Here is a 27917-nt window from a genome sequence, read left to right as displayed (position 1 = left end):
TCCCTACAAGTTGTGTTACAGGAAAGAAAGGAAGCTAATTGTTTTGTAGTTGATTTTGATTAGCCAAGGCATTACCATGAGACAGAGTTTAGGAACTCTATACTCCCAGCTAATTCAAAAAAAAGTGCAAGGCTTAAACACATTATTTTCACTTGCCAAGATAGATCCTTCCCCTATCTGCAATGTTTAAGCCCCGTATGAGCAAATTAACTTTCATGATTGTTATTTAATACCAAGACAATTTTTCAGAATACCCTCAAATACTGGAACGTATTTTAACATATCACACATGTCTGATTTGGGTGATGCACATCATTTTTGGGGACACCTATATTGTATGATCAGGGAATATTACAAAATAGGAAGATGACATTTGGCCCATCAACTCTGTGCTGTTGCTTACCTCTAAATAAACAACATGATCTAATTCCACTTCAAGTCATACAAGAGTATTCAAAGCTTGGAATGTGGCCCTTTAGCCATTGCATCTGTGCCAGTCATCAAATAAAATATCTACTTTATCCTCATTTCACAGCATTTGGCCCATAGCCTTCTATATTATGGCTTTTTAAGCATTTATCGGAAATTTTCTCAAAAGGTCACGGTAGTTCCCACCTCTACCACCCTTTCAGGCAGGAATTCCAGACACCCAGAGCAATCTGGGTGAAAGAATGCCGTAAATCCCCTCTATATCTCTGCTCCTTATCTTAAATTTGTGTCCCCTTGGTAACTTCCCTCCATGAAGGGGAGAAGTTCTGATTATCTACTGATTGTTACCCCTAATAATTCAGTGGACCTAACTCAGGCCATTCTCAGCCTTCTCTGCTCCAAAGAAAACAAACTCAACCTAACTGGTAACTTTTCATAACTGACACCTGCAGCCTGAGCAATATCCCGAAATCTCCTCTGCACCATCTCCAACGTAACCACATCATTTCTTTGGTGTGGTGACCAGAATTACACGCATTACTCCAGCTGTGGCCTAACTAACATTATTATACAGCTCCATCATAAACCCCTTGCTCTTGTATTCAATGTCTCAACTAATAAAAAGCAAATATCCCACATGCATTCTCAACCAGCGTATCCACCTGTACTCATGTCTTCAAGGATCTATGGTCATACATATCAAGGTCACCCTAATCTTCATTACCTCTCAGCTCCCAGATTGTCACCATTTTTTGTGCTTTCCCTTGCCTTGTTACTCCTACAAAGCAGCCTCACTTTACATTTATCAGGATTAAACTACTTCTGCCACTGTCTGGTCAGGTTTATAACTGTCCTCCTCCTTGATTTATATCCCTATACCACACTGTCCTATACTGATGCAAATTACTCATTCCATACCTCATCCACATCTTCACTCAAATTGCCACTTTGTCCCTAATTCATATCCTACACTCTCTCTGGTTAACCTCTTGCCCCAAATTTTCTTATAAAGTCCCTTTATTGCTCATTCCACATTATATCCAAGTGTACTCTTTAAGTAATTATCTGATCCTTTTTTTCAGAAGAATCTTGGGGGCAAAATTTTCCCACTTTCAATTGAAGTATTTTGTTGAGCAAGTTTTATGACACCTTGTTCACTATGGCTTGGGGCTATATTCACTCAAGTTTCCAGTCTTGACCTCGTTAATGATGCAGCCTGATTATTACACATCTTTCATGGGGAGTCACATAGTGCTCACTACTGCCAGGGCCTTCCAAAGTCATGCCTCTGGTGCTGTAGTCAAAGCCCAGCCACACATCTCAAGCCGAGAAATAGCCCTCACATTGTTGCATAAGGGCCAGAAGAAAAGCCAAGCAAGCTCTTTATCCACCTGCCCCCCCGCCCCCCCCGACAGACAACGACCCAGAGACATTGGGAGATGTGCTGCTGGATAGTGGGCAGTCCTTTTTCCCAGTGGACTACCAAAAAAGGAGCATGCTGCCAGACCCAGGCAACCTGGTCACTGATTCCAGGCCAGATCAGTGCTGTGACATGGATGAAAAGCATGCTCAATGCTAAGTGCTCCATTTCTCTTTGCTACCTCACACACAGAGCCACCACTCACTCTAACTTTGCCACCGTACACACACATCTCACCAAGTCTCATTGACAATAAGGCTGTGTATTGCATGCCTCATCCACCCACTTGATCCTTCCAAACAATGCTTCCTGCACCTTGCACTTTCTACGCACTAACTGGAATGTCTTTATCATCTTTCATGCATCCCCACTAACTGCTCTTACATCCATTTTCATCATAGCCGATCCTCCATTTATCTCATTGCAAGGAAAACTGAACTTTCTCCTTAAATGATCCTGATAGAGTTACCTGTAACTGTGGGACTGATTGCATATAACCTGCAGCAGTGACCACGGTCCAACTCTCAGGTTTCAAGGACATGGAAACCTGGGCCCAGGCAGGACTGAATACCCAACTGGTTGTGGCAAACCACCTGGATGGGAACTGGATCAGTCCCTTCACTGACTGTGGCAATGCCCCATGACTAAGTGTAGTCGCTCTTCACTCCACTCAGCATTGCACCCATTTGACTTTCAGGTGTGGGCATTTGCATGAACCAAATAAAGTGTATTTGCTGCTTAAACTGCTGACACATGTTGCAACTGTGGCATTGACACAGGCACAGTTTCCACAGCAATGTGTCCAACGCCCATCTAAATGATTCACTGCTTAGTGCTCCTCACTGTGACAAGCTGCTTGCCTCTTCCTCCATTTTAAATAGCAATAAAAGCCACTGTAACTCACAGGCTATGACCGAGCATTAAAGATCCCATGCACCAATATGCAATGTGGCCCACAAGGAGGCTGGCAGCTTACAAGTCAGTTCTGAATTCAGTGTGCCATTAGAAAGCAATGTGTAGTACACAGAGGCTGGCAGCCTCCAAGTGTGTACAGAGCCAGTGAGTACTAATAAATCAAGCTAAAATCTATAAGATGCTGGTCCACGTGGGCACAAAATTTCCCCGTGTAGGTACAGGACACGTACGTCTGTCGTTGCGAGCAAAGTGACTTTGCAAAAGCATGCGAGTTAGTGATTCCTGAACTCACGGACTTTGCTTCAACATACTTTCTGGCGAAGAGTTATTTGCTTAAAGTCATTTTCCAAGCTGGTTTAATTAGCTTTTGGAATGAACTTAAATATGTATCTTAGCCACCAGCAAACACACTATATTTTAATATATATCAGAGATAATGGGAACTGCAGATGCTGGAGAATCCAAGGTAACAAAGTGTGAAGCTGGATGAACACAGCAGGCCAAGCAGCATCTCAGGAGCACAAAAGCTGACATTTCGGGCCTAGACCCTTCTTCAGAGAGGGGGATGGGGAGAGGGTTTTGAAATAAGTAGGGAGAGAGAGGGGAAGGTGGACCGAAGATGGAGAGAAAAGAAGATAGGTGGAGAGGAGAGTTTGGGAGGGGAGGTAGGGAGGGGATAGGTCAGCCCAGGGAGGACAGACAGGTCAAGGAGTTGGGATGACGTTGGTAGGTAGGGAATGGAGGTGCGGCTTGAGGTGGGAGGGAGGGGATAGGTGAGAGGAAGAACAGGTTAGGGAGCTAGGGGCGAGCTGGGCTGGTTTTGGGATGCGGTTGGGGAAGGGGAGATTTTGAAGGTGGTGAAGTCCACATTGGTACCATTGGGCTGCAGGGTTCCCAAGCGCAATATGAGTTGCTGTTCCTGATACCTTCGGGTGGCATCATTGTGGCACTGCAGGAGGCCCTGGATGGACATGTCGTCTAAGGAACGGAAGGGGGAGTTGAAATGGTTCACAACTGGGAGGTGCAGTTGTTTATTGCAAACCGAGCGGAGGTGTTCTGCAAAGCGGTCCCGAAGCCTCCACTTGGTTTCCCTTATGTAAAAGAAGCCACACCGGGTACAGTGGATACAGTAGACCACATTGGCAGATGTGCGGGTGAACATCTGCTTAATATGGAAAGTTATCTTGGGGCCTGGGATGGGGGTGAGGGAGGAGGTGGGGGGGGCAAGTGTAGCATTTCCTGCAGTTGCAGGGGAAGATGCCGGGTCTGGTGGGGTTGGAGGGGATTGTGGAGCGGACAAGGAGTCACGGAGAGAGTGGTCTCTCCGGAAGGCAGACAAGGGTGGGGATGGAAAAAATTCTTGGGTAGTGGGGTCGGATTGTAGATGGTGGAAGTGTCGGAGGATGATACATTGTATCCGGAGGTTGGTGGGGTGGTATGTGAGAATGAGTGGGGATCCTCTTAGGGCAGTTGTGGCAGGGGCGAAGTGTGAGAGATGTGTTGTGGGAAATGCGGGAGACGCGGTCAAGGGCGTTCTCGGCCGCGGGGGCAAGTTGCAGTCCTTGAAGAATGTGCACATCCGGGATGTGCGGGAGTGGAATGCCTCATCCTGGGAGCAGATGCGGCGGAGGCGGAGGAATTGGGAATAGGGAATGGAATTTTTGCAGGAGGGTGGGTGGGAGGAGGTGTATTCTAGGTAGCTGTGGGAGTCGGTGGCTTGAAATGGACATCAGTTTCTAGCTGGTAACCTGAGATGGAGACTGAGAGGTCCAGGAAGGTGAGGGATGTGCTGGAGATGGCCCAGGTGAACTTGAGGTTGGGGTGGAAAGTGTTGGTGAAGTGGAACTGTTTGAGCTCCTCTGGGGAGCAAGAGGCGGTGCCAATACAGTCATCAATGTAATGGAGGAAGAGGTGGGGTTTGGGGCCTGCGTAAAATGAGGTGTTGGGGGCCAGGGAATTGGAAGTTCTAGAGGAGGTGGAGGACGTGGGTGGTGTCATAGGGTCATGATCAAGGGGGCGGTAGGAGGTGGTGTCGGAGAGTTGGCGTCTGGCCTCGACGATGTAGAGGTCAGTGCGCCATACTACCACTGCGCTTCCCTTGTCAGCGGGTTTGATGGTGAGGTTAGGGTTGGAGCACAGGGAGCGGAGGGCTGCCTGTTCTGCGGGGGACAGGTTGGAGTGGGTGAGAGGGGTGGAGAGGTTGAGGCGGTTGATGTCTCGACGGCAGTTGGAGATGAAGAGGTCAAGGGAGGGTAGGAGGCCTGGGGGTGGTGTCCAGGAGGAGGACCTGTGTTGGAGGTGGGTGAAGGGGTCAGTGGAGGGAGGGGTTAGGCTCACGGTTAAAGAAGTAAGCGTGGAGGCGAAGGTGGCGGAAAAATTGCTCAATGTCCAAACATGACTGGTATTCGTTGATGTGTGGGTGGAGGCGGACAAAGGAGAGCTTCAAACTCTCCCCTTCCCCCACCGCATCCCAAAACCAGCCCAGCTCGTCCCCTCCCCACACTGCATCCCAAAACCAGCCCAGTTTGTCCCCTCCCCCCACTGCATCCCAAAACCAGCCCAGCTTGTCCCCTCCCCCCACTGCATCCCAAAACCAGCCCAGCCTGTCTCTGCCTCCCTAACCTGTTCTTCCTCTCACCTATCCCCTCCTCCCACCTCAAGCCGCACCTCCATTCCCTACCTACTAACCTCATCCCACCTCCTTGACCTGTCCGTCTTCCCTGGACTGACCTATCCCCTCCCTACCTCCCCACCTATACTCTCATCTCCACCTATCTTCTTTTCTCTCCATCTTCGGCCCGCCTCCCCCTCTCTCCCCATTTATTTCAGAACCCTCTCCCCATCCCCCTCTCTGATGAAGGGTCTAGGCCCGAAACGTCAGCTTTTGTGCTCCCGAGGTGCTCCTTGGCCTGCTGTATTCACCCAGCTTCACACTGTTATATTTTAAATATATATTTTATTTACAATTATTACTTACTAACAATATATTTTAACTATCCTATCCTTTTTCTGATCTTCGAGACATATTTCAAATCTTACAACACTGGTGAAAATGCACTTGATTTATGCTAAATGGCCTAATTGTTTAAGATTGTAAATAACTAAGGGTTGCCTAATTTCTACCTCAGCTTATTGTGCTTTTAGTTAGTTATTTCTTTGTTAATCTTAGATGTCAGCTTTAGCTCAGTGGTAATGCTGCCACTCTGAATTAGAAGGATGTGAGTTTAAGTTTCATCCAACACCTGCACGCAAAATTTAGCCTGAGTTCTCACAACAATACTGACTGAGTGCTATAATGTCAAATGTGGTGTCTTTCAGATGAGACATTAAACCAAGGCTTCCTCTGCTTTCTCAGGTGATCACATAAGATCTTGTGTCACTATCTGAAGACAAACAGGGAAGATATCCAACATCACCAAAATAGTTTGGGTGTGTGAGTGTTTGCAATTAGACTCACTCTGAAGCTACGTTTCTTCTACCTAACAGTCACTGCAAGTTAACTGCAAAGGGCTTCGGATCTACTGCATGGTACGAACTAAGCTCTTTTTCCTGCCCTTCATAGTGATTGTTACAAATCTGGTTTGTTTGTAGTTTGAGGGGCTGGGCAACCCATTAAGAAGAACCCTCTTATTCAGCTAGCAGCTTCACTTGCTTCACCATTTGAGATTCCCAATTCCAGGTTTTCCACAGAATGGAAGGTGTAAAAATTTCATCCAAAATCTCGAGGTATATCCTTCATGCCAATATTTTAATTTCAGGCATATATTCCGAAATCAAGTTATGTCAAATTGAGGGAGAGAAAGAAAACCAAAATAACATGCACCAGGAAAGGAGTATGTACTCCAATGCATCCATGAGAGATGAGAGCAATTTCAGCACAAATCCTCGTCCAAAAGCACCAATGTACAACCCATCAATGAAAATGTCCACAAAGGTGTGTTTTCAATGCACTTTGTTTGATTGTTTAACCAGTTAAAGGAGAATCAGCAGTGAATTTGCTTCAGATGCAGTTACAAATCAACATTTATCAACATGCTATACAGACACCATTGAATTATTTGTCTGGAATATATCACATGAGATTTTGCAAGTCCGCTGGTCACCAAACAATTTAAGTGCATTTATCTCTAATTTGGGTACTAAAAAGTGCTGATGAAACCTAGAACAAATGTCTCGTTCTTGGTCCAATTTACACAGCCGCATTCAGAAATACAAATGGTCCAGGGCCTGATATTAGTTCAAAGCACTAACTTAAAATTTCATTCACATGGACAAAGATAATCATTTCAGAGTAGAACACAAAGCTTCATCCCTGCATGCCTAGTTGAACAAGAATGCTTGTGACTTTTCCTTTTAAAAAAAAATCAAAATAAGCCAGCACAAATTTCAGCATATGAACCAACAACACAATGGGCTGATTTTTCTGAAGAAGGGTCTAGGCCCAAAACGTCAGCCCTCCTGCTCCTATGATGCTGCTTGGCCTGCTGTGTTCATCCAGCTCTACACCTTGTTATCTCAGATTCTCCAGCATCTGCAGTTCCTACTATCTCTAACACAATGGTCGCATTTACACAAGAGATGTCTTGCCCTCTACGAGCCAGGGAGTCTACAATGCAAATACATCACCAGTTTGGGAGATGATTGTGTCTTACAGATTACTCAGGGAGCCTGCTTTCCTGCAACAACATGCGCCTTAAACACACATGTTGCAATCTGAAACTCTTAATAGTTTTGGTCAAGGCTGAGGGAAGCTATGTTCAAAATTTAAGTGGAAATAAGTATCAATGATTTAATTTTGATTTCACAATCACCAGCTTAACACAAAACTAATGGGTCTCAATTACTCAATATCTGTGAAATGAATTGCCTTCACATTCTGCAGTATAATAATTCTTGACACAAATTTCACTTTGTCCGGTAACAGGTCATTTATTAGGATGATGCATGCCTGGCTTGATGTTGCGGTAGTCTGGCCAAGGTGAGGTCTCTAAGATGCCCTTATCCTTCCGTGTACCTGTGGTAAAGGTCACAGTTGATGCTGTCAAAGGAGACTGAGTCATTTACTGTAGTGTGATTGACAGAAGGTAAACAGTGCTGCTACTTTGTGATGGTGATAAAGGGAGCGAAAGTTGAAGCTGATGAATGGGTACCAGTGAAGTGTGTTTTATGTTATGGCAACCTGGCCTGTTCTGGCATAAACAACCCTGTTTTGACCGGCGACAGTCTTTCTACAAAAAGCCCTGACCGTTCAATGCCAACAAACAGTATCACCCATAGCAAATGAAAATTCGGTATAGAAAAGCGTTCACATTTCTATAATGAGCGATGACGACTGTTACACCTTTTGTATTTGCTGATCATGATAGCGGGACACAAAAACAATTTATCAAGTTTATATGGTGCACAGGCACTAGTTTGCGAAGGGTCAGTACTCCAGATGTGAACTGTTGCCAGTTTCCAGCACACACCGAACCCGTCACTCCACATTCTCTAACAGCCCAAACAAGCCCAGTTTGAATCAGAGAGAGATAGAAGAGAAACGCTGTTGTCCTGCAGATCGACAATCAACGTTGCAGTGGGATAAATCAACATGTCACAACAGAGGGAGCAACAAAGCATCGCAGTTTACAAATCTCCGTCTCTGATGGCCGGAGTTGATCAGGGCAGCGCCCTTTCTCCGAGTCACAGTGCACAAGTCTGGGACCATGCCTGAGAGAAACAGGAAAGCTCCTCGTTCTGTCGCTTTCGAAACATATTCTTGGCAGCACTTCCCAACGCGGGAGGCTGCTAGCAAACTCAACACGAAACAGTGACTTACCTTGAACAGTGTCCGCATGAAATAGATGACACTTAGCATTCTCTTCCTGTGACTGTCAGAAAATCTGTCTAAGAAACATAAACGGCTCGTTTCAGTTGCCGATTTCCAGCCGTCCCTTCGTTAGATGGTGTTGATCGTTCCTATTTTGGATGGACTTAGTCCTGGTGCTTGTGCGTGAGCTGTGCCAGGAGCTTACATTAAAGAGTTGCATAATGATTACAGCTTATCTGTTTCCCCTTTGCAAAGCAGTTGCTGCATGCAAGCGATGCGGGGCTGGGAAAAAAATTGTGCTCAGTGTAACCTTATACAAATTTAAGATTGTGGTCGTGACTGTGCATATAACTTCAAGTATAGAAAACACAGTCTGATGGAATGTGAGCGACCCGGTCAGAGAGAGGCTGTTTTATACAATTGGGAATTTCATGTCATTATATTTTAAGGAAGTGACTTTGGAATTGTTGCTGGGGCTAAGGTGTGTCACGTTTTGTGTTTATATATTCTCCATGTCGGCCTATGTTGAATACGTGTCAAATTCATATTATCTAAACTAATCATATTCGAAGGGTACAAAAGAAAAACTTGCATTTACATAGCACCTTTCGCAACTTTAGCTCTCCTGAATTGCTCCACAGCTAATGAAAAAAAACTTCATACATTTACAGCGAGAAGCTAATAATTTGTACACAGCAAGCTTCCACTATCAGCATGGATTGGTTTTCATGATGTAAGTGGACGGAGGAGCATTGTTCAAGACCCATTGAAAAGGCTCTCTAAAGTAGCGTCACGGGATTGATCACAAGCCGCTGAGAGAACATGCAGGATTACATTAACCATTTCATTTGAATGACACCATCCAGGCAGTGTAGCACCCCTCGGTGATAAACTGGAATGTCAACATCGGGTTTTGTGCGCACGTCCTGCAGTGGGACTTGAGCCTCCGAGTCAGAGATGGGAATGCTCACAACTGAGTCTTTTTAAAACACAAATAAGGCATATGTCATCAATGCTGTCAATGTCCAGTCAATATAAAACAGTGAATAAAACTACAACAAAAAACACAACTCCAAGTGATCTTCTCACTCCTGCTCATTTCCAGCTGAATTTATTTGATTCGAAATCTGTTACTCAAATAAAAACGTGTGGTGATTTAGCTGGATGGTAGCAATGAATATTTTGCTGAATGTCCGAACAATGGGTATTACCACTTCATCTCAATGACTTATTATGGTTTCAGAATTACAGAGTGGTGCCAATTTTGTAAACAGTATCTTCCTTGTGATAATTAACAGAGGCGTTCAAAATTACCCATTTACTCTGTAAAATTTCCTGGTAAGAACTGTTTCCATTGGCAAAAGGGTCAATGAGCAGACAGAGATTTGAGATAATTGGCAGACAACCCAGGGACAGATTATAAGAATTCCCTTCATACAGTGAAGTGGCCTGATCTCAAATGTACTCCCTAAAAAGGTGGTGGAACCAGATTCAGTAATAACTTTTGAAAGAAAATTGGATATATGCTTGGAAAAAAAAATAAAGTCTGGGATACAAATTAGAAATCCTGATTTGACAGCTCTTTCAGAAGGGTAGTAATAGGATGGGCTGAACGGTCTCCTTGTGTTCTGTCTAATTTTACAAGTGGCAGTGATGGAAGAAAATGCAGCCTGAGAGTCAATGTGAATTCATCTAGTTATAGTCAAGTGGAGACAGGGACATGGGGAGATGGAGTGCTCATTACCGACGTGTGGGCGAGATACAGCGTGAACACGAAGGTTGAATCTATTGAAATGCTTGTGACTTTGATCATTTAAATCATGAGCAGGATTTAACACAGAAGAAATTGCTAATAATGTTATTCAAATCTGTGTGATTATATATCTTGAGCTGTAAAATATGTAGTTAAATAAGAAATGGGTAAGGAGCAAACCCACGAGGTAGCACACTGGCTCACAGCAGTACACTGCTTTCCACAGAATTGTTCCTGACTTTGGTTCAGGCACCTGGGAAGGTGCCAAGCCACGCAACAGAGAGTCATGTCTTCTCACAGAGAGAGAGAGAAGGCTGGCATCAACAAGTAAGTCACGCTAGACAGCCTGCACACACCTTTCTGCAGCTGATTACAGGTTCAGATTGGCAGGAGGCCCAGGGCAGCTTTCCCACTTTCAATCCGGTCAACTACAAAATGGCAAAAACATGTCAAAAGAAAATTATTTATAGTTTTAACTTTAAGGCAGCAAGACTCAAGTTTCACTCTTCTAAATGTTTTTTTTTCAAAATTATAAGTTGCTTGCCTTGTAAAAGGGGCAATGAAGAAACTGGCTATTCTGTTTTAAATAGTAAAGAAAATTAAATTCACCAGCATTTTTATGCTCAGTTAAAAGTTTTCTATAGAGCTCTTGCTGAAATATTCCTGTCAACCTTTGTTAAATCTATTTATAAAATAGAAACATTATCAGGAATTAAAAATGGATTGTAGGAACTCATTTTAGAGTTAGGTTTGTTGGCTGTGCAGGTTATTGACATACTTGATAGCTTGTACAAATCTACAGCTTCCGTAAAATAACTTGTCCATTCAACAGTTGTGCAGTCAGTGCTGTAGAAAGCAATAGAGATCAATAGTGCCTCTAACAGGCAGAGAGGTGATGCTGCAATAGACCTCCTGAGGACCACCAGCAGTTTTATCATCGAATCGCTACAGTGCAGAAACAGACCATTTGGCCCATCAAGTTTCCAACAACCCACCAAAGAGAATCCCACCCAGACCAACTACTCCCCCACCCTGCATTTCTCATGGCTAGCTGACTGAGCCTGGACATCCCTGGACACTGCAGGGAAATTTAGTATGGTCAGTCCACCAAACCTGAACATCTTTGTACTGTGGGAGGAAACGCATGCAGACATGGGGAAAACGTGCAAACTCCACACAGGCAGTCACCCAAGGCTGGAATCAAACCCAGGTACTGTGTGGCAGTAGTGCTAACCACCGAGCTTCCATGCTGCTCCCAGCTCAGCACCTCTTTATTTAATAAGGTTCTTTACCTCCTTCGGGATTCAACTTTGAGTTTAGCAACTTCGGAGCATGATCTTTATCCTCCATTTTGATTATAGACCTCTTCGCCATTGCTGTTCTGCTTTGTTGGCTTTGCACTCTGCATAGCAGACATTTTCTCCTTTTCACACTTATCATTTACATCGATTCTTTATACATCTCCTTTACCACCAGCAGTACTCCTTTGTCTTTCTCTCTGCGCACCCTCACCAACAGTTCAACTTGCTCCTTTGCCACCTCTGCCAACAACATCAAAACTACTATTTTCCAATGCCTTTCCACTCTGAATGTGAAATGTTTCTCTCTCCACAAATGCTGCCACCCCCACTGAATTTCTACAGCATTTTCATGTTATTATTTATGATTTCTAGCATTTGCAATGTTTTAGCTTTATTTAAGTGATAGTGCGATGCTGCACAATTGTGAGTAATTTCCATTTCTTTTGAGTGCAATACTTACATTTGATGTTATTTAAATGTCACAGGCTCAAGTAATTTGAAAGAACTTTCCTGTCTGCTCAAGATAGAAAGCTTGATTTTAGTAAGAAAAAGACTTATACAGTGGTTTACACAACTAAGGATGTCCAAAGATTTTGGGACAGTCAATGAAGCCATTGTCGTCATGTAGATAAAAGTGCAGTCAATTTGCACACAATGACGTCTGACAGACAACATGCAAATACAACCAAATGATCTATTTTAATGTCGTTGTTTGAGGAATAAACATTGGTTGGATACTAGGAGAAAATGCCTCTGTTCAGACATAGTAGGAACTGCAGATGCTGGAGAATCTAAGATAACAAGGTGTAGAGCTGGATGATTACAGCAGGCCAAGCAGCAGAGGAGTAGGAAGGCTGACGTTTCTGAAGAAGGGTCTAGGCCTGAAACATCAGCCTTCCTGCTCCTCTGATGCTGCTTGGCCTGCTCTGATCATCCAGCACTACACCTTGTTATCTCTGCTCAGACATGGTCATCAGCAGGCCTCAGTCCTCACGTTCAGTCAGGCGGTCCCAACACAGTAATTCAAAAGCACCCTCCGATACTAGTCCAGATGCTTAGATATGCTCAGTCAGTCAGTCAGTCAGTCAGTCAGTCACTTGTGACGGACAGTCAGGAAGCTGTCCACACGAGAGGTGTGGACCCAAATACTGGGCAGCCCACCACCAAATGGGGCTGGAATCAAACATAAGGAATGCCACGGGGCAGGGTAGGTAGTTAATGAGGCAAGTTTGGTAAGATATAGCAAGAAAACCCTCTAGCCTTCATGATGGAAAAGCCTTCCTAAAACCTCAATAGAGCTCACACTTTAGTTTAAAAAAGGGGAGCCTTCTAATTCTCAACTAAGGCTAACAGTCAAACACCTCCCCCATGACATCAAAACTAAAACGAAGGTCTTGTCACCATGCGGCAGTGATGTCTGTGATCCTACATGCTTTGCAGACTTCGAGCAGACACCTCAAAATGCTATAGAATTATTACCAGTTGGTGCCTTTGCAAGATCCTCTGATTCTGAAAGCAAGAGCGACGGTCCAACAGCAGCATCCTCTTCCAATACAAGCTGCTGAGAGATAAAGTGCTAATCACTTAAAACCAGCCCTGCTGGGGGCCATATTGTCCATATTATCCCACCAGACACCTGAAGAAACAATTACTGTTGTTACAGCAGGATGGTGGTAGAAAGACTTCAGTGATGCCTTTCACACATCTTTAACTAAGGCAAACATTCCCAACAATTCAAAAAGCCCCTGGCTTTTGGTCACCCAAAATGGAGCAACCTCATTTGGAAAGCTACTGAGCACATTGACAGACTTGGCCAGGAATTGCCAGAGCTGAAGTCGAGCCATCACAGAGAATCCACAAACTTTCATTTTAAAAAACCTATCCATCAACCCTTCAATCTGCACTTGTTCTCGGCATGAGACCGAGTCTGCAGATCACACATTGTACTTAACAGCCATGTCAAATCCAAAGCTTAAGCAAGTCATCATCACTCTCAAGTCAACATCTCAGAGAGGGAAAATACAATTTTTTTCTTACTCATTGTAATGCACACTTTTAAACAAGTACCACTATCTTGTAAAAAAATGCTTGGCAAATCATTTTGAGTTAATTTGCAGATTTGTGACATTTAAATAAATTGAACTGAAACAAATCAGCCAATACCTTTGCTCGATTAAATTGTGACAAGAATCATGTATATTTCTTTTGGACCTGTTTTTCACACAATTGGCAGATGTCTTCATAAAGGAAATGCCGAGAAAGTACTATTTCACACTAATTATAAGCATAGAGAATATTCTTCAGCTGAATTGTGCTAACAGCTATTTTTTTTAAATGAAGAATCTCAATGAACAAAGCTACTTGTGTTGCAGATGATTGGCACCACATCTGAGTTTCTTAATGCTTTTCTTCCGACTGTTTCAAGGGATTTCTTTGCATTAACACAGGCTATCCTCCATTTGATATTGTCAGTTGAACACTCCTAGCTTTACAATTGAAGTAATTAGTATGGTTATGGTGCACCAGAAAGTTCAGCAGTGACATTTTATAGACACAGTGCAAATGAAGGGCATATTGGCTCAGAAAGGAAGGAAGGAGGAAAGACATAAAAGGAAGACTGACATAGCTTTTATGTAGCATTTTTCAAGACCTCAGGAGGTTCTAAAGTGATTTACAGCCAATTAAGTTCTGTATAGTCAACTATTGAAAAGTATCAAAAGAATTTCTTTATATTTAGTTATTCTAAAATGGATGTAAATATAATGTTCAGTGAACTGGTGAAAAGCTGTTCAAAGGAGTTTTTTGCCCTTTTTAATTATGCAGTCACAAGTGATGAACAAAAAGTGTTCAGAACAATTGTTTTTCCGTTCTGGTAAAGCATAGGGTGAATAGCCAGAGACTCTTTTCCCCAGGGTGGGGGTGTCCAAAACTAGAGGGAATACATTTAAAGGTGAGAGGGGAAAGGTTTAAAAAGGGAGCTAAGGGGTAACTTCTTCACACAGAGGATGGTGCATGTATGGAATGAGCTGCCACAGGAAGTTGTGGAGACTGATATAATCGCAACATCTAAAAAGCATCTGGATGGGTATATGAATAGGAAGCATTTACAGGGATATGGGCCAAATGCAGGCAAATGGGATTAGGTCAGCGTGAATGAGCAGGGATGAAAGGTCTGTTTCCATGCTGTCTGACTCCATGACTCTAATGTAGTTTACAATAAGGCTATTACTTGAGGAAGCTGCTGCCCGAGTAATTTTCAGGTTCAAAGTAGCCCCGTTTTTGGTTGGTTTCGTTTGTTATATTCTTACAGGCAAGTGGGTGAGAGGAAGTGTAGCTCAGTATTTTAGTGGAGAGTGCGGACTCCCTGGGTGACGTGTCCATCCTGGGCCTCCTCCAGTGTTACAATGACATTACCCACAATCTGGAGGAGCACCACTTCATATTCTGCCTCGGGAGCCTACAGCCTGATGGTCGAGACATGGATTTCACCAGTTTTAACCTCTCCCCATCCCCGGCCTCATCCCATGCCCGACCCTACCTCTCATCCCCGCCTCCTTGACCTGACACAACCTGTCCATCTTCTCTCCCACTTATCCATCCCTCCCACTTCACTGACCATTCCTCATCACTCCTTACTTGCACTCACCTATCACCATCCCACCTACCTTCCCCAGCCCCACCCCTCCTCATTTATTTCCGAGCTCCTTTCCCCTCCTCAGTTCTAAAGAAGGGTCCCAACCTGATCCTGCTCCTCTGATGCTGCCTGATCTGCTGTGCTCCTCCAGCTCCGCCTTGTGTTATCTCTTCTATAGTCCAAGCCTGCTTGAGTCAATCATCGAATAGAACACACATACTTCCCGCTGTTTTTGGACAACTTTTGGGACAGGAATTGGCAGGAACAGCCTTCAATCTGGTATCAGTTAGCAAGGAATTGTGGGAGTGGAGCTTTTTAGGGGAGTTGGGTCTGTGGGTGTTTCAAGCTCTCCAAAATATTTCTTTCATAACAACACAATTCTCTACATTTTGCTTGAAAATTTCATCGTTGAATCTTAATTTTTCGCCCAAGTGCATACAATGTAATTTACACATCCAGGAAAGTGTGCTATACTTTGAGAGACAGGATTTTATATTCTAATGCTGTCTCACAGTTGTAATTTTTCAAAATTTATTAAACATATGATAGTATGTGCATGACAGATAACTTGTTACATGATAATGTAACACTGCTAAGGTTATTTCCTGCTAATAAAGAAATCATTACCAGATTGAGCAAAGTAACCAAAGTTATTTTAAGCAACCTGCAATAAGATTAGGGTTAGCATTAGAGCACGTTAAAACACATCTCCAGGGCAGCTGGGAATTGGGCCCAAAACTTCTGGCCAAGAGGTAGGGATACTACCACTGTGCCACAGGATTCCTAGGAAGGAAGTTATGCGCAGAGACTAAAGAAATGCAAAGTATCAGGTCCAAGTCTCCAGTAATAGTAACATGTGCAAACCAACACATACACACTGAGACATACAACAGCTCTGTAAACTGATGCATTATCTATTCTTGTATTGTTTATTTTCAGTCATATGTCTGTGCCTTATTTTTTTCCCCTGTAATGAATAAAAACTGATTTTGATGAAGTTCTGCATTCTGGGCTTATCGCATAGTGCACTAATGTGTATGGCTAGATTTTTGCGAGGTACTCAATTCAGCCATTATCATTAGCTATGCCACTTCAATGTGAGTTGTTGCTCACTTGTATTTGGAATAGAATGTATACAAGACAATTCAAACTTATGTATATGATAATTTTGATGTCATTCACTAGTGGTTAAACATTATAGGGTGTAGTCATGAACAGATAACATATTGAAGGACACTGAAGAGGAAACAGAAAATGCAGATGGGACAACAATTTACAAAGATGGATGGGCATGCTTTCTACCAATTCCAATTTACAGGAAATCATCCAGTGACACTACATCTTAAACTTGGGTGTGGAGCTGGAGAAGCTTACAGACTTCAGAAGGGGTGATGTTGTCAAGGTCCTACAAACTGCAAACAAAAAAAGAGCAACGACACAAACTGATTTCATGATTTTGGTTGAAGGATGAATATCCACCAAGACACTAAGACAATTCCCTGCTCTTTGCCCTATCGTATCACAGGATCTTTAACATCCACCGGAAAGGGCTGAAGTGACCTTGATTTAACATTTTATCTGAAAATTGACTCCACCAATGAAGTTCTCCCACAACACTACAATGACAATCTGACTTACGGGCTTAACACATTCAGGTGAGATTTGAACTGACGATTGTCTAAGGTGATAATGGGAACTGCAGATGCTGGAGAATCCAAGATAATAAAGTGTGAAGCTGGATGAACACAGCAGGCCAAGCAGCATCTCAGGAGCACAAAAGCTGACGTTTCGGGCCTAGACCCTTCATCAGAGAGGGGGATGGGGTGAGTGTTCTGGAATAAATAGGGAGAGAGGGGGAGGCGGACCGAAGATGGAGAGAAAAGAAGATAGGTGGAGAGGAAGAGTATAGGTGGGGAGGTAGGGACGGGATAGGTCAGTCCAGGGAAGACAGACAGGTCAAGGAGGTGGGATGAGGTAGTAGGTAGGAAATGGAGGTGCGGCTTGGGGTGGGAGGAAGGGATGGGTGAGAGGAAGAACAGGTTAGGGAGGCAGAGACAGGCTGGGCTGGTTTTGGGATGCAGTGGGGGGAGGGGAAGAGCTGGGCTGGTTGTGTGGTGCAGTGGGGGGAGGGGCGAACTGGGCTGGTTTTGAGATACAGTAGGGGAAGGGGAGATTTTGAAGGTGGTGAAGTCCACATTGATTCCATTGGGCTGCAGGGTTCGCAAGCGGAATATGAGTTGCTGTTCCTGCAACCTTCGGATGGCATCATTGTGGCACTGCAGGAGGCCCATGATGGACATGTCATCTAAAGAATGGGAGGGGGAGTTGAAATGGTTCACGACTGGGAGGTGCAGTTGTTTATTGCGAACCGAGTGGAGGTGTTCTGCAAAGCAGTCACCAAGCCTCCGCTTGGTTTCCCCAATGTAGAGAAAGCCACACCGGGTACAATGGATACAGTATACCACATTGGCAGATGTGCAGGTGAACCTCTGCTTAATATGGAAAGTCATCTTGGGGCCTGGGATAGGGGTGAGGGAGGAGGTGTGGGGGCAAGTGTAGCATTTCCTGCGATTGCAGGGAAGGTGCTGGGTGTGGTGGGGTTGGAGGGCAGTGTGGAGCGAACAAGGGAGTCACGGAGAGAGTGGTCTCTCCAGAAAGCAGACAAGGGTGGGGATGGAAAAATGTCTTGGGTGGTGGGGTCGGATTGTAGTTGGCGGAAGTGCCGGAGGATGATGCGTTGTATCCGGAAGTTGGTGGGGTGGTGTGTGAGAACGAGGGGGATCCTCTTTGGGCGGTTGTGGCGGGGGCGGGGGGTGAGCGATGTGTTGCGGGAAATACGGGAGACGCGGTCAAGAACGCCCTTGACCACTGTGGGGGGAAAGTTGCGGTCCTTGAAGAACTTGGACATCTGGGATGTGCGGGAGTGGAATGCCTCATCGTGGGAGCAGATGCGGCGGAGGCGGAGGAATTGGGAACAGGGGATGGAATTTTTGCAGGAGGGTGGGTGGGAGGAGGTGTATTCTAGGTAGCTGTGGGAGTCGGTGGGCTTGAAATGGACATCAGTTACAAGCTGGTTGCCTGAGATGGAGACTGAGAGGTCCAGGAATGTGAGAGATGTGCTGGAGATGGCCCAGGTGAACTTGAGGTTGGGGTGGAAGGTGTTGGTGAAGTGAATGAACTGTTTGAGCTCCGCTGGGGAGCAAGAGGCGACGCCGATACAGTCATCAATGTAACGGAGGAAGAGGTGGGGTTTGGGGCCTGGGTAGGTGCGGAAGAGGGACTGTTTCACGTAACCTACAAAGAGGCAGACATAGCTGGGGCCCATGCGGGTGCCCATGGCCACCCGCTTTGTCTGTAGGAAGTGGGAGGAATCGAAAGAGAAGTTGTTGAGGGTGAGGACGAGTTCGGCTAGGCGGATGAGGGTGTCAGTGGAGGGGGAACTGGTCGGGCCTGCGGGACAGGAAGAAGCGGAGGGCTTTGAGGCCATCTGCATGCGGAATACAGGTGTATAAGGACTGAACGTCCACGGTGAAAATGAGGTGTTGGGGGCCAGGGAATTGGATGTCCTGGAGGAGGTGGAGGGCGTGGGTGGCGTCACAGACATAGGTAGGGAGTTCCTGGACCAAAGGGGATAAAATGGAGTCCAGATAGGTGGAGATGAGGTCGGTGGGGCAAGAACAGGCTGCAACAATGGGTCGACCAGGGCAGGCATGTTTGTGGATTTTGGGGAGGAGATAGAAATGGGCCGTGCGGGATTGGGGAATAATGAAGTTGGAGGTTGTGGGTGAGAGGTCCCCTGAGGTGATGAGGTCATGGATTGTGTTGGAGATGATGGTTTGGTGCTCGGGGTGGGGTCATGATCAGGGGGCGGTAGGAGGTGGTGTCGGAGAGTTGTCTAAGGTGAACTTGCTGGAACTGAGCTAATGTTGGTACTAACTGAAAACTTACCAAATGCCTACTGAAAGGTCGTTTCTGTTGTCCATATTTCTACATACTTAGAACTAAAATTCAGTCACTGGTAAGAGGTCATTAACTTAGAGATAGGGTTAATCTTACAAGTTTATATTGCCAGCAAGAAGTCTCGCCCATTAACACTACACATCAGAAATTGGGATGAAATTAAATGCACTAGGAGGGGTCGACACAAAGCTAATGAGATTGATTCTTGGATTGAGCAGGTTGTCCTGTGAGAAAATATTAGACAGACTGGGCTTGTTGCCACGCAAATGTAGAACAGTAGGAGCTGAGTAGATCAGATTGTAGAAGATTCTGAATGATCTTGATGAATGGAAATGGTAAGCTGAGAAATAGGGAACAGGGTTTAAAGATTAGGGGTCTGCCTCTTAGGATAGAGAGAAGGTTATGCAAATTTGGAATTCTCCACCTCAGAAGGCAGTGAAGTTGGGCTCTTTGAATAGTTTCAATGCAGAGGCAGGTAGAGTCTTGTTAGTCAAGGGAAGTAAGTGGAGATAGAAATGTAGATGTTATTGCGCAAGCAAGTAAGCCATGATCTGAATGAATGGTAGGTAAGGTTTGAAGGATTGACTAGCTCAGTCCTGTGCCTAATTCACTTAAATTGTATACAAATCCAGATAGACATTCCCCACAATCCTTCTGGCATCCCATAATCAGCATTTGCTGACAAAGCGCAAAGTGCAATCACGAATGTGGTTGCTCAGAATTATAGTTTGAGTGCTCTGCCACAGAATGATCTTGGCTTTGTTAATGAGTAAAACCAGACATACAGAACAATAAAACCCATCCAGTCAGTCACATTTGAGCAGTTGGCTGTGACGGTCACTGGATTGGGCTGTGGAGCTGCAGGAAGATTTTAAGAGTTGAACAGCCCATGTTTGCCTGGCTGCTTTGGTATATGAAGGATTGTGGAGTGACATTAGATGAAAAAAAAGGGGAAGAATTTACTGTTGTTTTTGGACCAGAGAAAAGCACCGCTACGCCTTCTGGTCCACAAGCAAAGTTGGAAAGGCGTTAACTTAATGGGATCCTTTCACCCACTTTTACTAACAGACTTCCTAAACTGCAGGAAAACTAGCCAACGGGCATGTGCTTTAGTGACAAGGTCCCATAAGCGCACTGTGATGAAGAGTCATACTGCACTGTACTAAACTCAAACTCTGTTTCTCTCTCCACAGATGCTGCTAGACCTATGGAGTTTCTCCAGCACTTCCTGTTTTCATTTCCAATGATTGACTGACTGCATCTAGAGAAATGGACTGATTGCCTCACATCCCCCATCAACACCCTGGTCCCATTTCCACTAAAACCAACGTGGCTGGATTTGAGCTGGGCGAGACTCCTGTTTCAGAGCTTGGTATTTTAATCACACGCCCACACTCATCCCGTCCATTTTCAAGGGTTAAAGTTACTTCACATTGCAGAGCATGAGTGAACTTTTTCAGATGTTACTGCATATATCAAATTCAATGGTTAAAACGGTGTAAGGATTGTCTGAATACTCATGAGTTGCTTGTGTATGTTGAGTTTCTACTATCTCATTACTCACACAAATAATTCATGTGCACTGACAGCAATCGCTTTATACACTCGGTGTTGTTTAAAAGCTGCAGTTGGTGCAATTTGCTGAATTTTTAAAAAATTTATTTTGTGGGATTACAGGTATCACTGGCTGGCCAGCATTTCTTACCCATGATAAAGTGTGGAGCTGGATGAACACTGCAGGCCAAGCAGCATCTCAGGAGCACAAAAGTTGACGTTTCGGGCCTAGACCCTTCATCAAGGGTCTAGGCCCGAAACGTCAGCTTTTGTGCTCCTGAGATGCTGCTTGGCCTGCAGTGTTCATCCAGCTCCACACTTTGTTATCTTGGATTCTCCAGCATCTGCAGTTCCCATTATCTCTGATACAATTTCTTACCCATCCCTAGTTGCCCTTGAGAAAGTGGTGGTGAGCTGCCTTCTTGAACCGCTTCAGTTCACCTGCTGTGGGTTGACCCACAATGCAATTAGAGAGGGAATTCCTGGATTTTGACCCAGCAACAATGAAGGAACAGTGATATAATACCAAGTCAGGATTATGAGTGGCTCGGAGGGAACTTGGAGGTGGTGGCGTTCCCATAACGTCTGCTGCCCTTGTCCTTCTGGTCGGAAGTGGCTGTGGATTTGGAAGGTGCTGTCTGAGGATCTTCGGTGAATTTCTGCAGAGCATCTTGTAGACAGCACACACTGCTACTACTGAACGTAAGTGATGGAGGGAGCAAAAGCTTAGAGATGTAGTGCCAATCAAGCGGGTTACTTTGTTCTGCATGGGGTCAAGCTTCTTGAGTGTTGCTGGGGCTGCACTCATCCAGGCAAGTGGAGAGTATTCGATCACACTCCTGACTTGTACCTTGTAGATGGTGGACAGACTTTGAGCAGTCAGGAAGTGAGCTACTCACCACAGTATTCCCAGCTTCTGGCCTGCTCTTGTAGCCGTGTGCTCACATGGTGAGTCCAGTTGAGTTTCTGGTCAATGATAACCCCCAGGATGTTAACAATGGGGGATTCAGTGAGGTAACACCATTGAATATCAAGGAGTAGAAAGTAGATTGTCTCTTATTGATGATGGTCATAGCTTGGCATTTGTGTGGTGTGAATGTCACTTGCCACTTGTCAGTCCAAGCCTGGATATTGTCCAGATCTTATTGCATTTAAACATGGATTGCTTCAGTATCTGAGAAGTCATGAATGTTGCTGAATACTGCGCAATCATCGGCAAATATCTCCACTTCTGACATGATGGAGGGAAGGTGATGGATGAAGCAGCTGAAGATGGTTGGGCCAAGGATACTTGCCAAATGTTAGTGAGGAGGACTTTGCACGGTCGACAGGGCTGTTTCTGCCATCATCTTTTCTGGTGCCTAGGTCAATGCCAGGTGATCCATCCAGTTTCATTGCTTTGAGACTTTTTAAAAAATTCATTAATGGCATGAGGGCCTCACTGGCTAAGCGGCATTTATTGCCTATCCCCAATCGCCCAGAGGACGGTTAGGAATCAATCACATTACAATGGGTCTGGAATCACATGTAGGCCAGACCAGGTAAAGATAGTAGTTTCCTTCACTTCAGGATATTAGTGAACCAGATGGATTTTTCTCACAATCGACAATGGATTCACAGTCATCATTAGGCTCTTAATTCCAGATATTTATTTGATTCAAATTCCACCATCTGCCATGGCTGGATTTGAACCCACGTCCCCAGAACATTATCTAAATCTCTGGATTAACAGTCCAGCAATAAGACCACTAGGCCATCGCCTCCCCTTACATCGTACTCTCAGTTGTGTGGCTTGCTAAGCCATTTCAAAGAGAAATCGAGAATCAACCACATCGCTTTAGTCCGGAGTCACATATAAACCAGACCAGCTGAGGGTGGCAGATTTCCTTCCCTGAAGGACATTCGTGAACCAGATTTCATTTTTCCAATAATTGGCAATGATTTCATGGTTATCAGTAGATTCTTAATTCCAGACTTTTTTTTTTAAAAAGTTATTAAATTCAAATTCCACCATCTGCCATGGTAAGATTCAGATCTGGCTCCCCAGAACATCAGCTGGGTTTCTGGATTAATAGTCTAGTGATAACACCACTGGACTATCGCCTACCTCCCCATTCCACCTCTGTATTAACCTGGAAGGTTGAATCATCTTGCCAACAAGAGAAAGAAAAGCAAAACAGTGATTAGTTGACACCAATCTTGGGATTTCAGAAGATTGTAGAAAGTGTGAAGAGATAAGAGCTCAGAAGCATAAAAAGTGTTCGAGCACACAAACAATAAAATTTTGGTGCACAGTATATTTAGTGTTTAATTTACTGTGTATATAATTATATTTTATATAGTTTTAAATGAATTTATGTCAAATCTGAAATGATATCATGTAAGTGGCATGTGGCATAATTTGACAGTCCTTTTGCATAATGCAAGCTCCTCACACATTACAATGCTACCAATTCACTGAAGCTTCCTCCCCAACACTCTTTTTGGTTCTCACTCCATCTTTAAAACCAGCCATTTCCCTTCCCATTGTCTCATATTGTTGGATCATCCCCTTCTGACATCTCAATTTTGGGACTTTCCTCCATATTGCAGGAGCTGGATGAACAAAAAGTTGCTGTTGCTCCTCTGAGATAACACAGTGTGGAGCTGGAGTAACACAGCAGGCCAGGCAGCAGAGAGCAGAAAAGTTGAAGTTTTGGGTCGGAACCCTTCTTCAGAAATGGGGCGGGGGAAGGGAGCTCAGAAATAAAGAGACAGAGGTGGGGTGGGGCCGAAGAAGGTAGCTGGGATGGTGATAGGTAAGTGCAGGGAGGGAGTAGTGGGGATTGGTCAGTGGGATGGGTGGGGTGGATAGGTGGGAGAGAAGATGGACAGGTTGTATCAGGTCAAGGAGATGGGGGTGAGAGGGAGGGTTGGTTATGGGATGAGGCCAGGGATGGGGAGATTTTGAAAATTGGTGAATTTTGAAACTGGTGAAATCCACATTTAAGCCATTGGGGTCTAAGCTCCGTGTGAGCCTACAGCCCAATGGCATAAATTTGCATTTCACCAGTTTCAAAGCCTCCCCAGCCCTGGCCTCGGCCCATGACCAACCCTCCCTCTCATCGCCGCCTCCTTGAGCTGACCCAACTTGTCCATCTTCTCTCCCAACTATCCACCCCTCCCAACTAACTGACCAATCCCCACCACCCCTCACCTGCACTCACCTGTCAGCATCCCACCTGCCTTCCCCAGTCCCTTCCCCCCCTTATCTCGACTTATTTCTGAGCTCTCTTCCCCCTCCCCATTTCTGAGGAAGGGTCCCGTCCCGAAACGTCAACTTTCCTGCTCGTCTGATGCTGCCTGGCCTGCTGAGTTCTTCCAGCACCACACTTATCTCTGACTTCAGCATCTGCAGTTCTTACTGTCTTTTGTTCCTCCTCAGTGCTGCTGCTTGTTTTGTTTGGAGGGGAAGTTAATGGTCTACTCATGATTGAGAAGTGAGATGGGAACTTATTCATAAAGATTGTTTGAACAAGCAGTTGAGCTTCATTTGAATATTTCAGCAGCATAATAGTTTATCCATAATGAATCCCCAGGTGTCAGTATCAGCTGAGGTCTTGTGTTTCTGTTTTGGAAGCAAACACCTTTGACTGAACCAAGCTGAAAGGTTCATCCACGGTGAGAATTCAAAGGAAAATATTTTCACGTGAATGGATGACACTGTTGCATTAACCGAGGCTCAATTATCTTCATAAACAAACCTGTCATCGCTTCGAAATCAAAATGCTCCCGAGTGACCAAGAAGCAACCCTCTAGCTGAAGAAATTCCTCCCTACCTCACTCAGTTCTAAAGGATTATCCTTCACTGTGGCTGTGAAATCAGGTCCTAATCTCTCTTACTAGTGGAAACATTTTCCATTGTCCACTCTGTTCAGGCTCACTATTCCATAAGGTTCAATCAGATCCCCCTTCATTCTTTTAGACACTATTGGTCACGCATCCGGAGTTGTCAATCACTCATCATATGACAGCCCTCCATTGCCAAAATAATTCTTGTAAACTTCCTTTAGACCCCTGCAATGCTAGCTCTGACTTTAGATTTAGGGACCGAAACTGCTCAAAACATTCCAAATGCAGTCTGATCACAGCCTTACAGACCCTTAGCAGTATATTTCTGTTCTTTATTCTACCCCTCTTAAATGAATGCTAACATTGTATTTGACTTTCTAACTGCCACCTGAACTTCCATGTTAATCCTAAGAGAATCCAGAACTAGGACACCCAAGCCCCTTCGTGTTTCACATTTCAAAAGCCTTTGCCCATTTAGAAAATAGCCTACGCTTCTTTTCTTCCTGCCAAATGACATAACTTCACGCTTTCCCATATTGTATTCCATCTGCCACTTCTCTGCCCTCTCTTCCAGCCTATCCAAGTCTTTCTGCGGCCCCACTTCCTCAGCACTACCTGTCCCTCCAGCTGCATTTGTTGCTAAGTTCGCAGATGACACAATGTCCTCAATTCTAGCTATACAAAAGCCTGGTTCGGCCACGTCTGGAGTATTGTGTCCAGTTCTGGTCACTTCATTACAGGAAAGATGTGGAAGCGTTACAAAAGATGCAGAGGAGGAGATTTACCGGGTTGTTGCCTGGAATGGAGGGAAGGTGTCACGAGGAAAGGTTGAGAGATCTAGGGCTTCTCTCTTTAGAATAACAAAGGATGAGAGGTGACTTGACAGAGGTGTACAAAATGATTAGAGCCATAGGTACAGTAGACAGCCAGAGACTTTTTCCTAGGGTGGAGGTAGTGATTACGAGGGACATAGTTTTAAAGTGAAAGGAAGTAGATATCGGGGAGAAGTCAGAGGTAGGCTCTTTACTCAAGAGTGTGGTAGGGGTGTGGAATGCATTGCCAGACAGGGTTAGTGGAGTTGCTCATTAGGGGTATTTAAGTGGCTACTAGATAGGCATATGGATGATATAGACCTTAGGTTTAGGGTAAAACTTTGGCACAACATCGTGGACTGAGGGGCCTGTACTGTGCTGTACTGCTCTATGTTCTATGTTCCAGATGGTTAGTGTATATTGTGAACAGTTGTGATCCCAACACAGAGCGCTGTGAAATTGTACTCATCACCACTTATCATCCTGAAAAGGGCCCATTTATCCCTAATCTCTGTCTTCTGCCAGTCAGCCAGTCCTCTCTCTATTCCAGTACCTTGTCTCTAATATCATGGGCTCTTTTCTCATTTAGCAGCCTCCTCTGCAGCGCCTTGTCAAGGCCTTCTGGAAATCCAAATAGACAATATCCACTGGCTCTCCTTTGTCTAACTTCCTCATTACCTCCTCAAAGAATTCTACACAGCTTCGTCAGGGAGCGATCTTACCTGACGACTATGCTAACTCAGCCCTATTTTACCATGCACTTCCAAGTACTCTGCAATCTCATCCTTCACAGTGGACTCTAAAATCTTATCAATGACCAAGATCAGATTAACCAGCCTAGAGTATCCCATCTTCTGCTTCCTCCCTTCTTAAACAGGGGTGTTACATTAGCTATTTTCCAGTCTTCTGGAACCCTCTCTGACTCAAATGATTCCTGAAAGATCACCACCAATGCATTCACAATCTCATCTGTCCTTTAGAGCCCTGAGGTGTAGTCCATCCAGTCCAGGTTATTTATCCATCTTCAGACTTCCCAGTACCTTCTCCTCAGTGATGACCACTATATTCACCTCTGCCCCCTGATATCTTGAAGTTCAGACATGTTAATATTGTTACCTGAGCTCAGATGCCACAGGTTCCCCAACTGGATGTGCAGAAATGAGATGTTTGGCTCCTGACCCAGAGAAGGGGCTAGAAATTAGGCAAGATGCCTCTGAAAGGTCATGGGGGAAGCCAAGTCCTGCGTGAACTCAGAAATGGGGTAAAACCAGTCAAAAGTTCACCCCAACACACTTGTCTGAGGTCTACCCAAGGAACACAAAATGGGGTGGTTTTAAAACACACAGGCAAAACCTTGTACAAGTCAATGTCAATGATGACCTCAGGCAACTTTTAGGGGTTTACTGGGAGAAGTGTGGCGCTGGCATTGAACTCCTACCTGAAAATTACAGCAGGTCTGGGTCAAATTGGCAAATTCACATAAAATTTTCACTGCTGTTATTCTGTACTGTAATTGGTGGGATTATTTCTGGGCCTGAGTCTCAAACATGCAGATACACTCACGGGTGCATCTCCTATCACACCTGGCTGCGTCATTCATCCTCTTTTACTCTGATCTACTGCACTGTCCTCTCAGTTCAATTCATCCACTGGAATAAGGAATGTTTCCAGAAACTATGGACTCCACACTCCTCCAGTGGGAGCCCTAATTTGGATGTTCTAAGTTGACCCAAAGCCAGCAAAATTAGGCCTAACATAAAAATTGGCTGTTGTTTAATTTAGTTCAGCCATCGGCTACAGAGAACAGTGGGAACCAAGGTCAAAAAAGTCAAAGATTTAGGGGGGCGACAAGTTACAACCAACCCAAAGAGTTGTGTGTTGGAGCAGTATCAGACTTTCTGGCACCTTGACTTACAGCCACTGCCTGAGAATATGCACTTTACAACTCCCCTGTATGGCCACAGTGAAGAATGTTGGCACACCACCATTGGATGCTTTGAACACAGTTTATGATCCCATTGGCCAAAGGCAACAGTACATTCCGGAAGGTCCAGAGTGAAGGGAAATAAAACACATACCCGAAGTCATGCCCTCAGTCAAGAATCGCAGCAAGACTTGGGGCAGAAGACCATGCAGCAACCCAAGAAGACTCAGGAGAAGATCCGCCCCAACCTGGTGATACCCACCTTTGTGGAAGAGAGCCAGCCCTACGTCAGAGAAGAAGGGCATTCCATTGGCCCAGGTCAAACATGTAGATTGATGTGGGTAATATCCTTTCTCAGGTGAGTGAGAGCTAGATAGAGTGTAAATATTGTGGGAATTTTGGAAATTTTCCCATGGTGTTTTAAAATGAGGAATATTTTATTAATAAAATAGAGTTGAACTGCAAACTTTTTCCCTTTGTCCACTGCACCAACAAGAGAGTTTGGGTAAAGTGTTTTTTATATATAAAGTGGTTGAACTGTCCAAAACATGGAAAACAATGGTTCACCACAACCT

At 44.7% G+C, this 27917-nt stretch overlaps 1 protein-coding gene across 8 annotated transcripts in view; it reads right to left on the bottom strand.

Annotated features, from left to right (window-relative positions):
* LOC125457500 (rho guanine nucleotide exchange factor 4) overlaps positions 1-27917 on the bottom strand; it is a 423581-nt gene that overhangs the window by 259937 nt on the left and 135727 nt on the right. For 2 of the 8 annotated variants that reach the window (XM_059651010.1, XM_059651011.1), the window contains exon 1: positions 8583-8735. The exons of the other annotated variants lie outside the window; for them this stretch is intronic. In XM_059651010.1, coding sequence (XP_059506993.1) covers positions 8583-8621 — 39 coding nt within the window. In that variant the 5' untranslated portion in view covers positions 8622-8735. Of the gene's footprint in view, positions 1-8582; positions 8736-27917 lie in introns of those variants that run through there. 8 annotated transcript variants of the gene reach the window in all.

Source organism: Stegostoma tigrinum, chromosome 14 (assembly GCF_030684315.1).
Source record: "Stegostoma tigrinum isolate sSteTig4 chromosome 14, sSteTig4.hap1, whole genome shotgun sequence".
Taxonomy (NCBI): domain Eukaryota; kingdom Metazoa; phylum Chordata; class Chondrichthyes; order Orectolobiformes; family Stegostomatidae; genus Stegostoma; species Stegostoma tigrinum.
The sequence above is the reverse complement of the archived record's forward strand: the minus strand, read 5'-3'. Positions and strand labels throughout refer to the sequence as shown.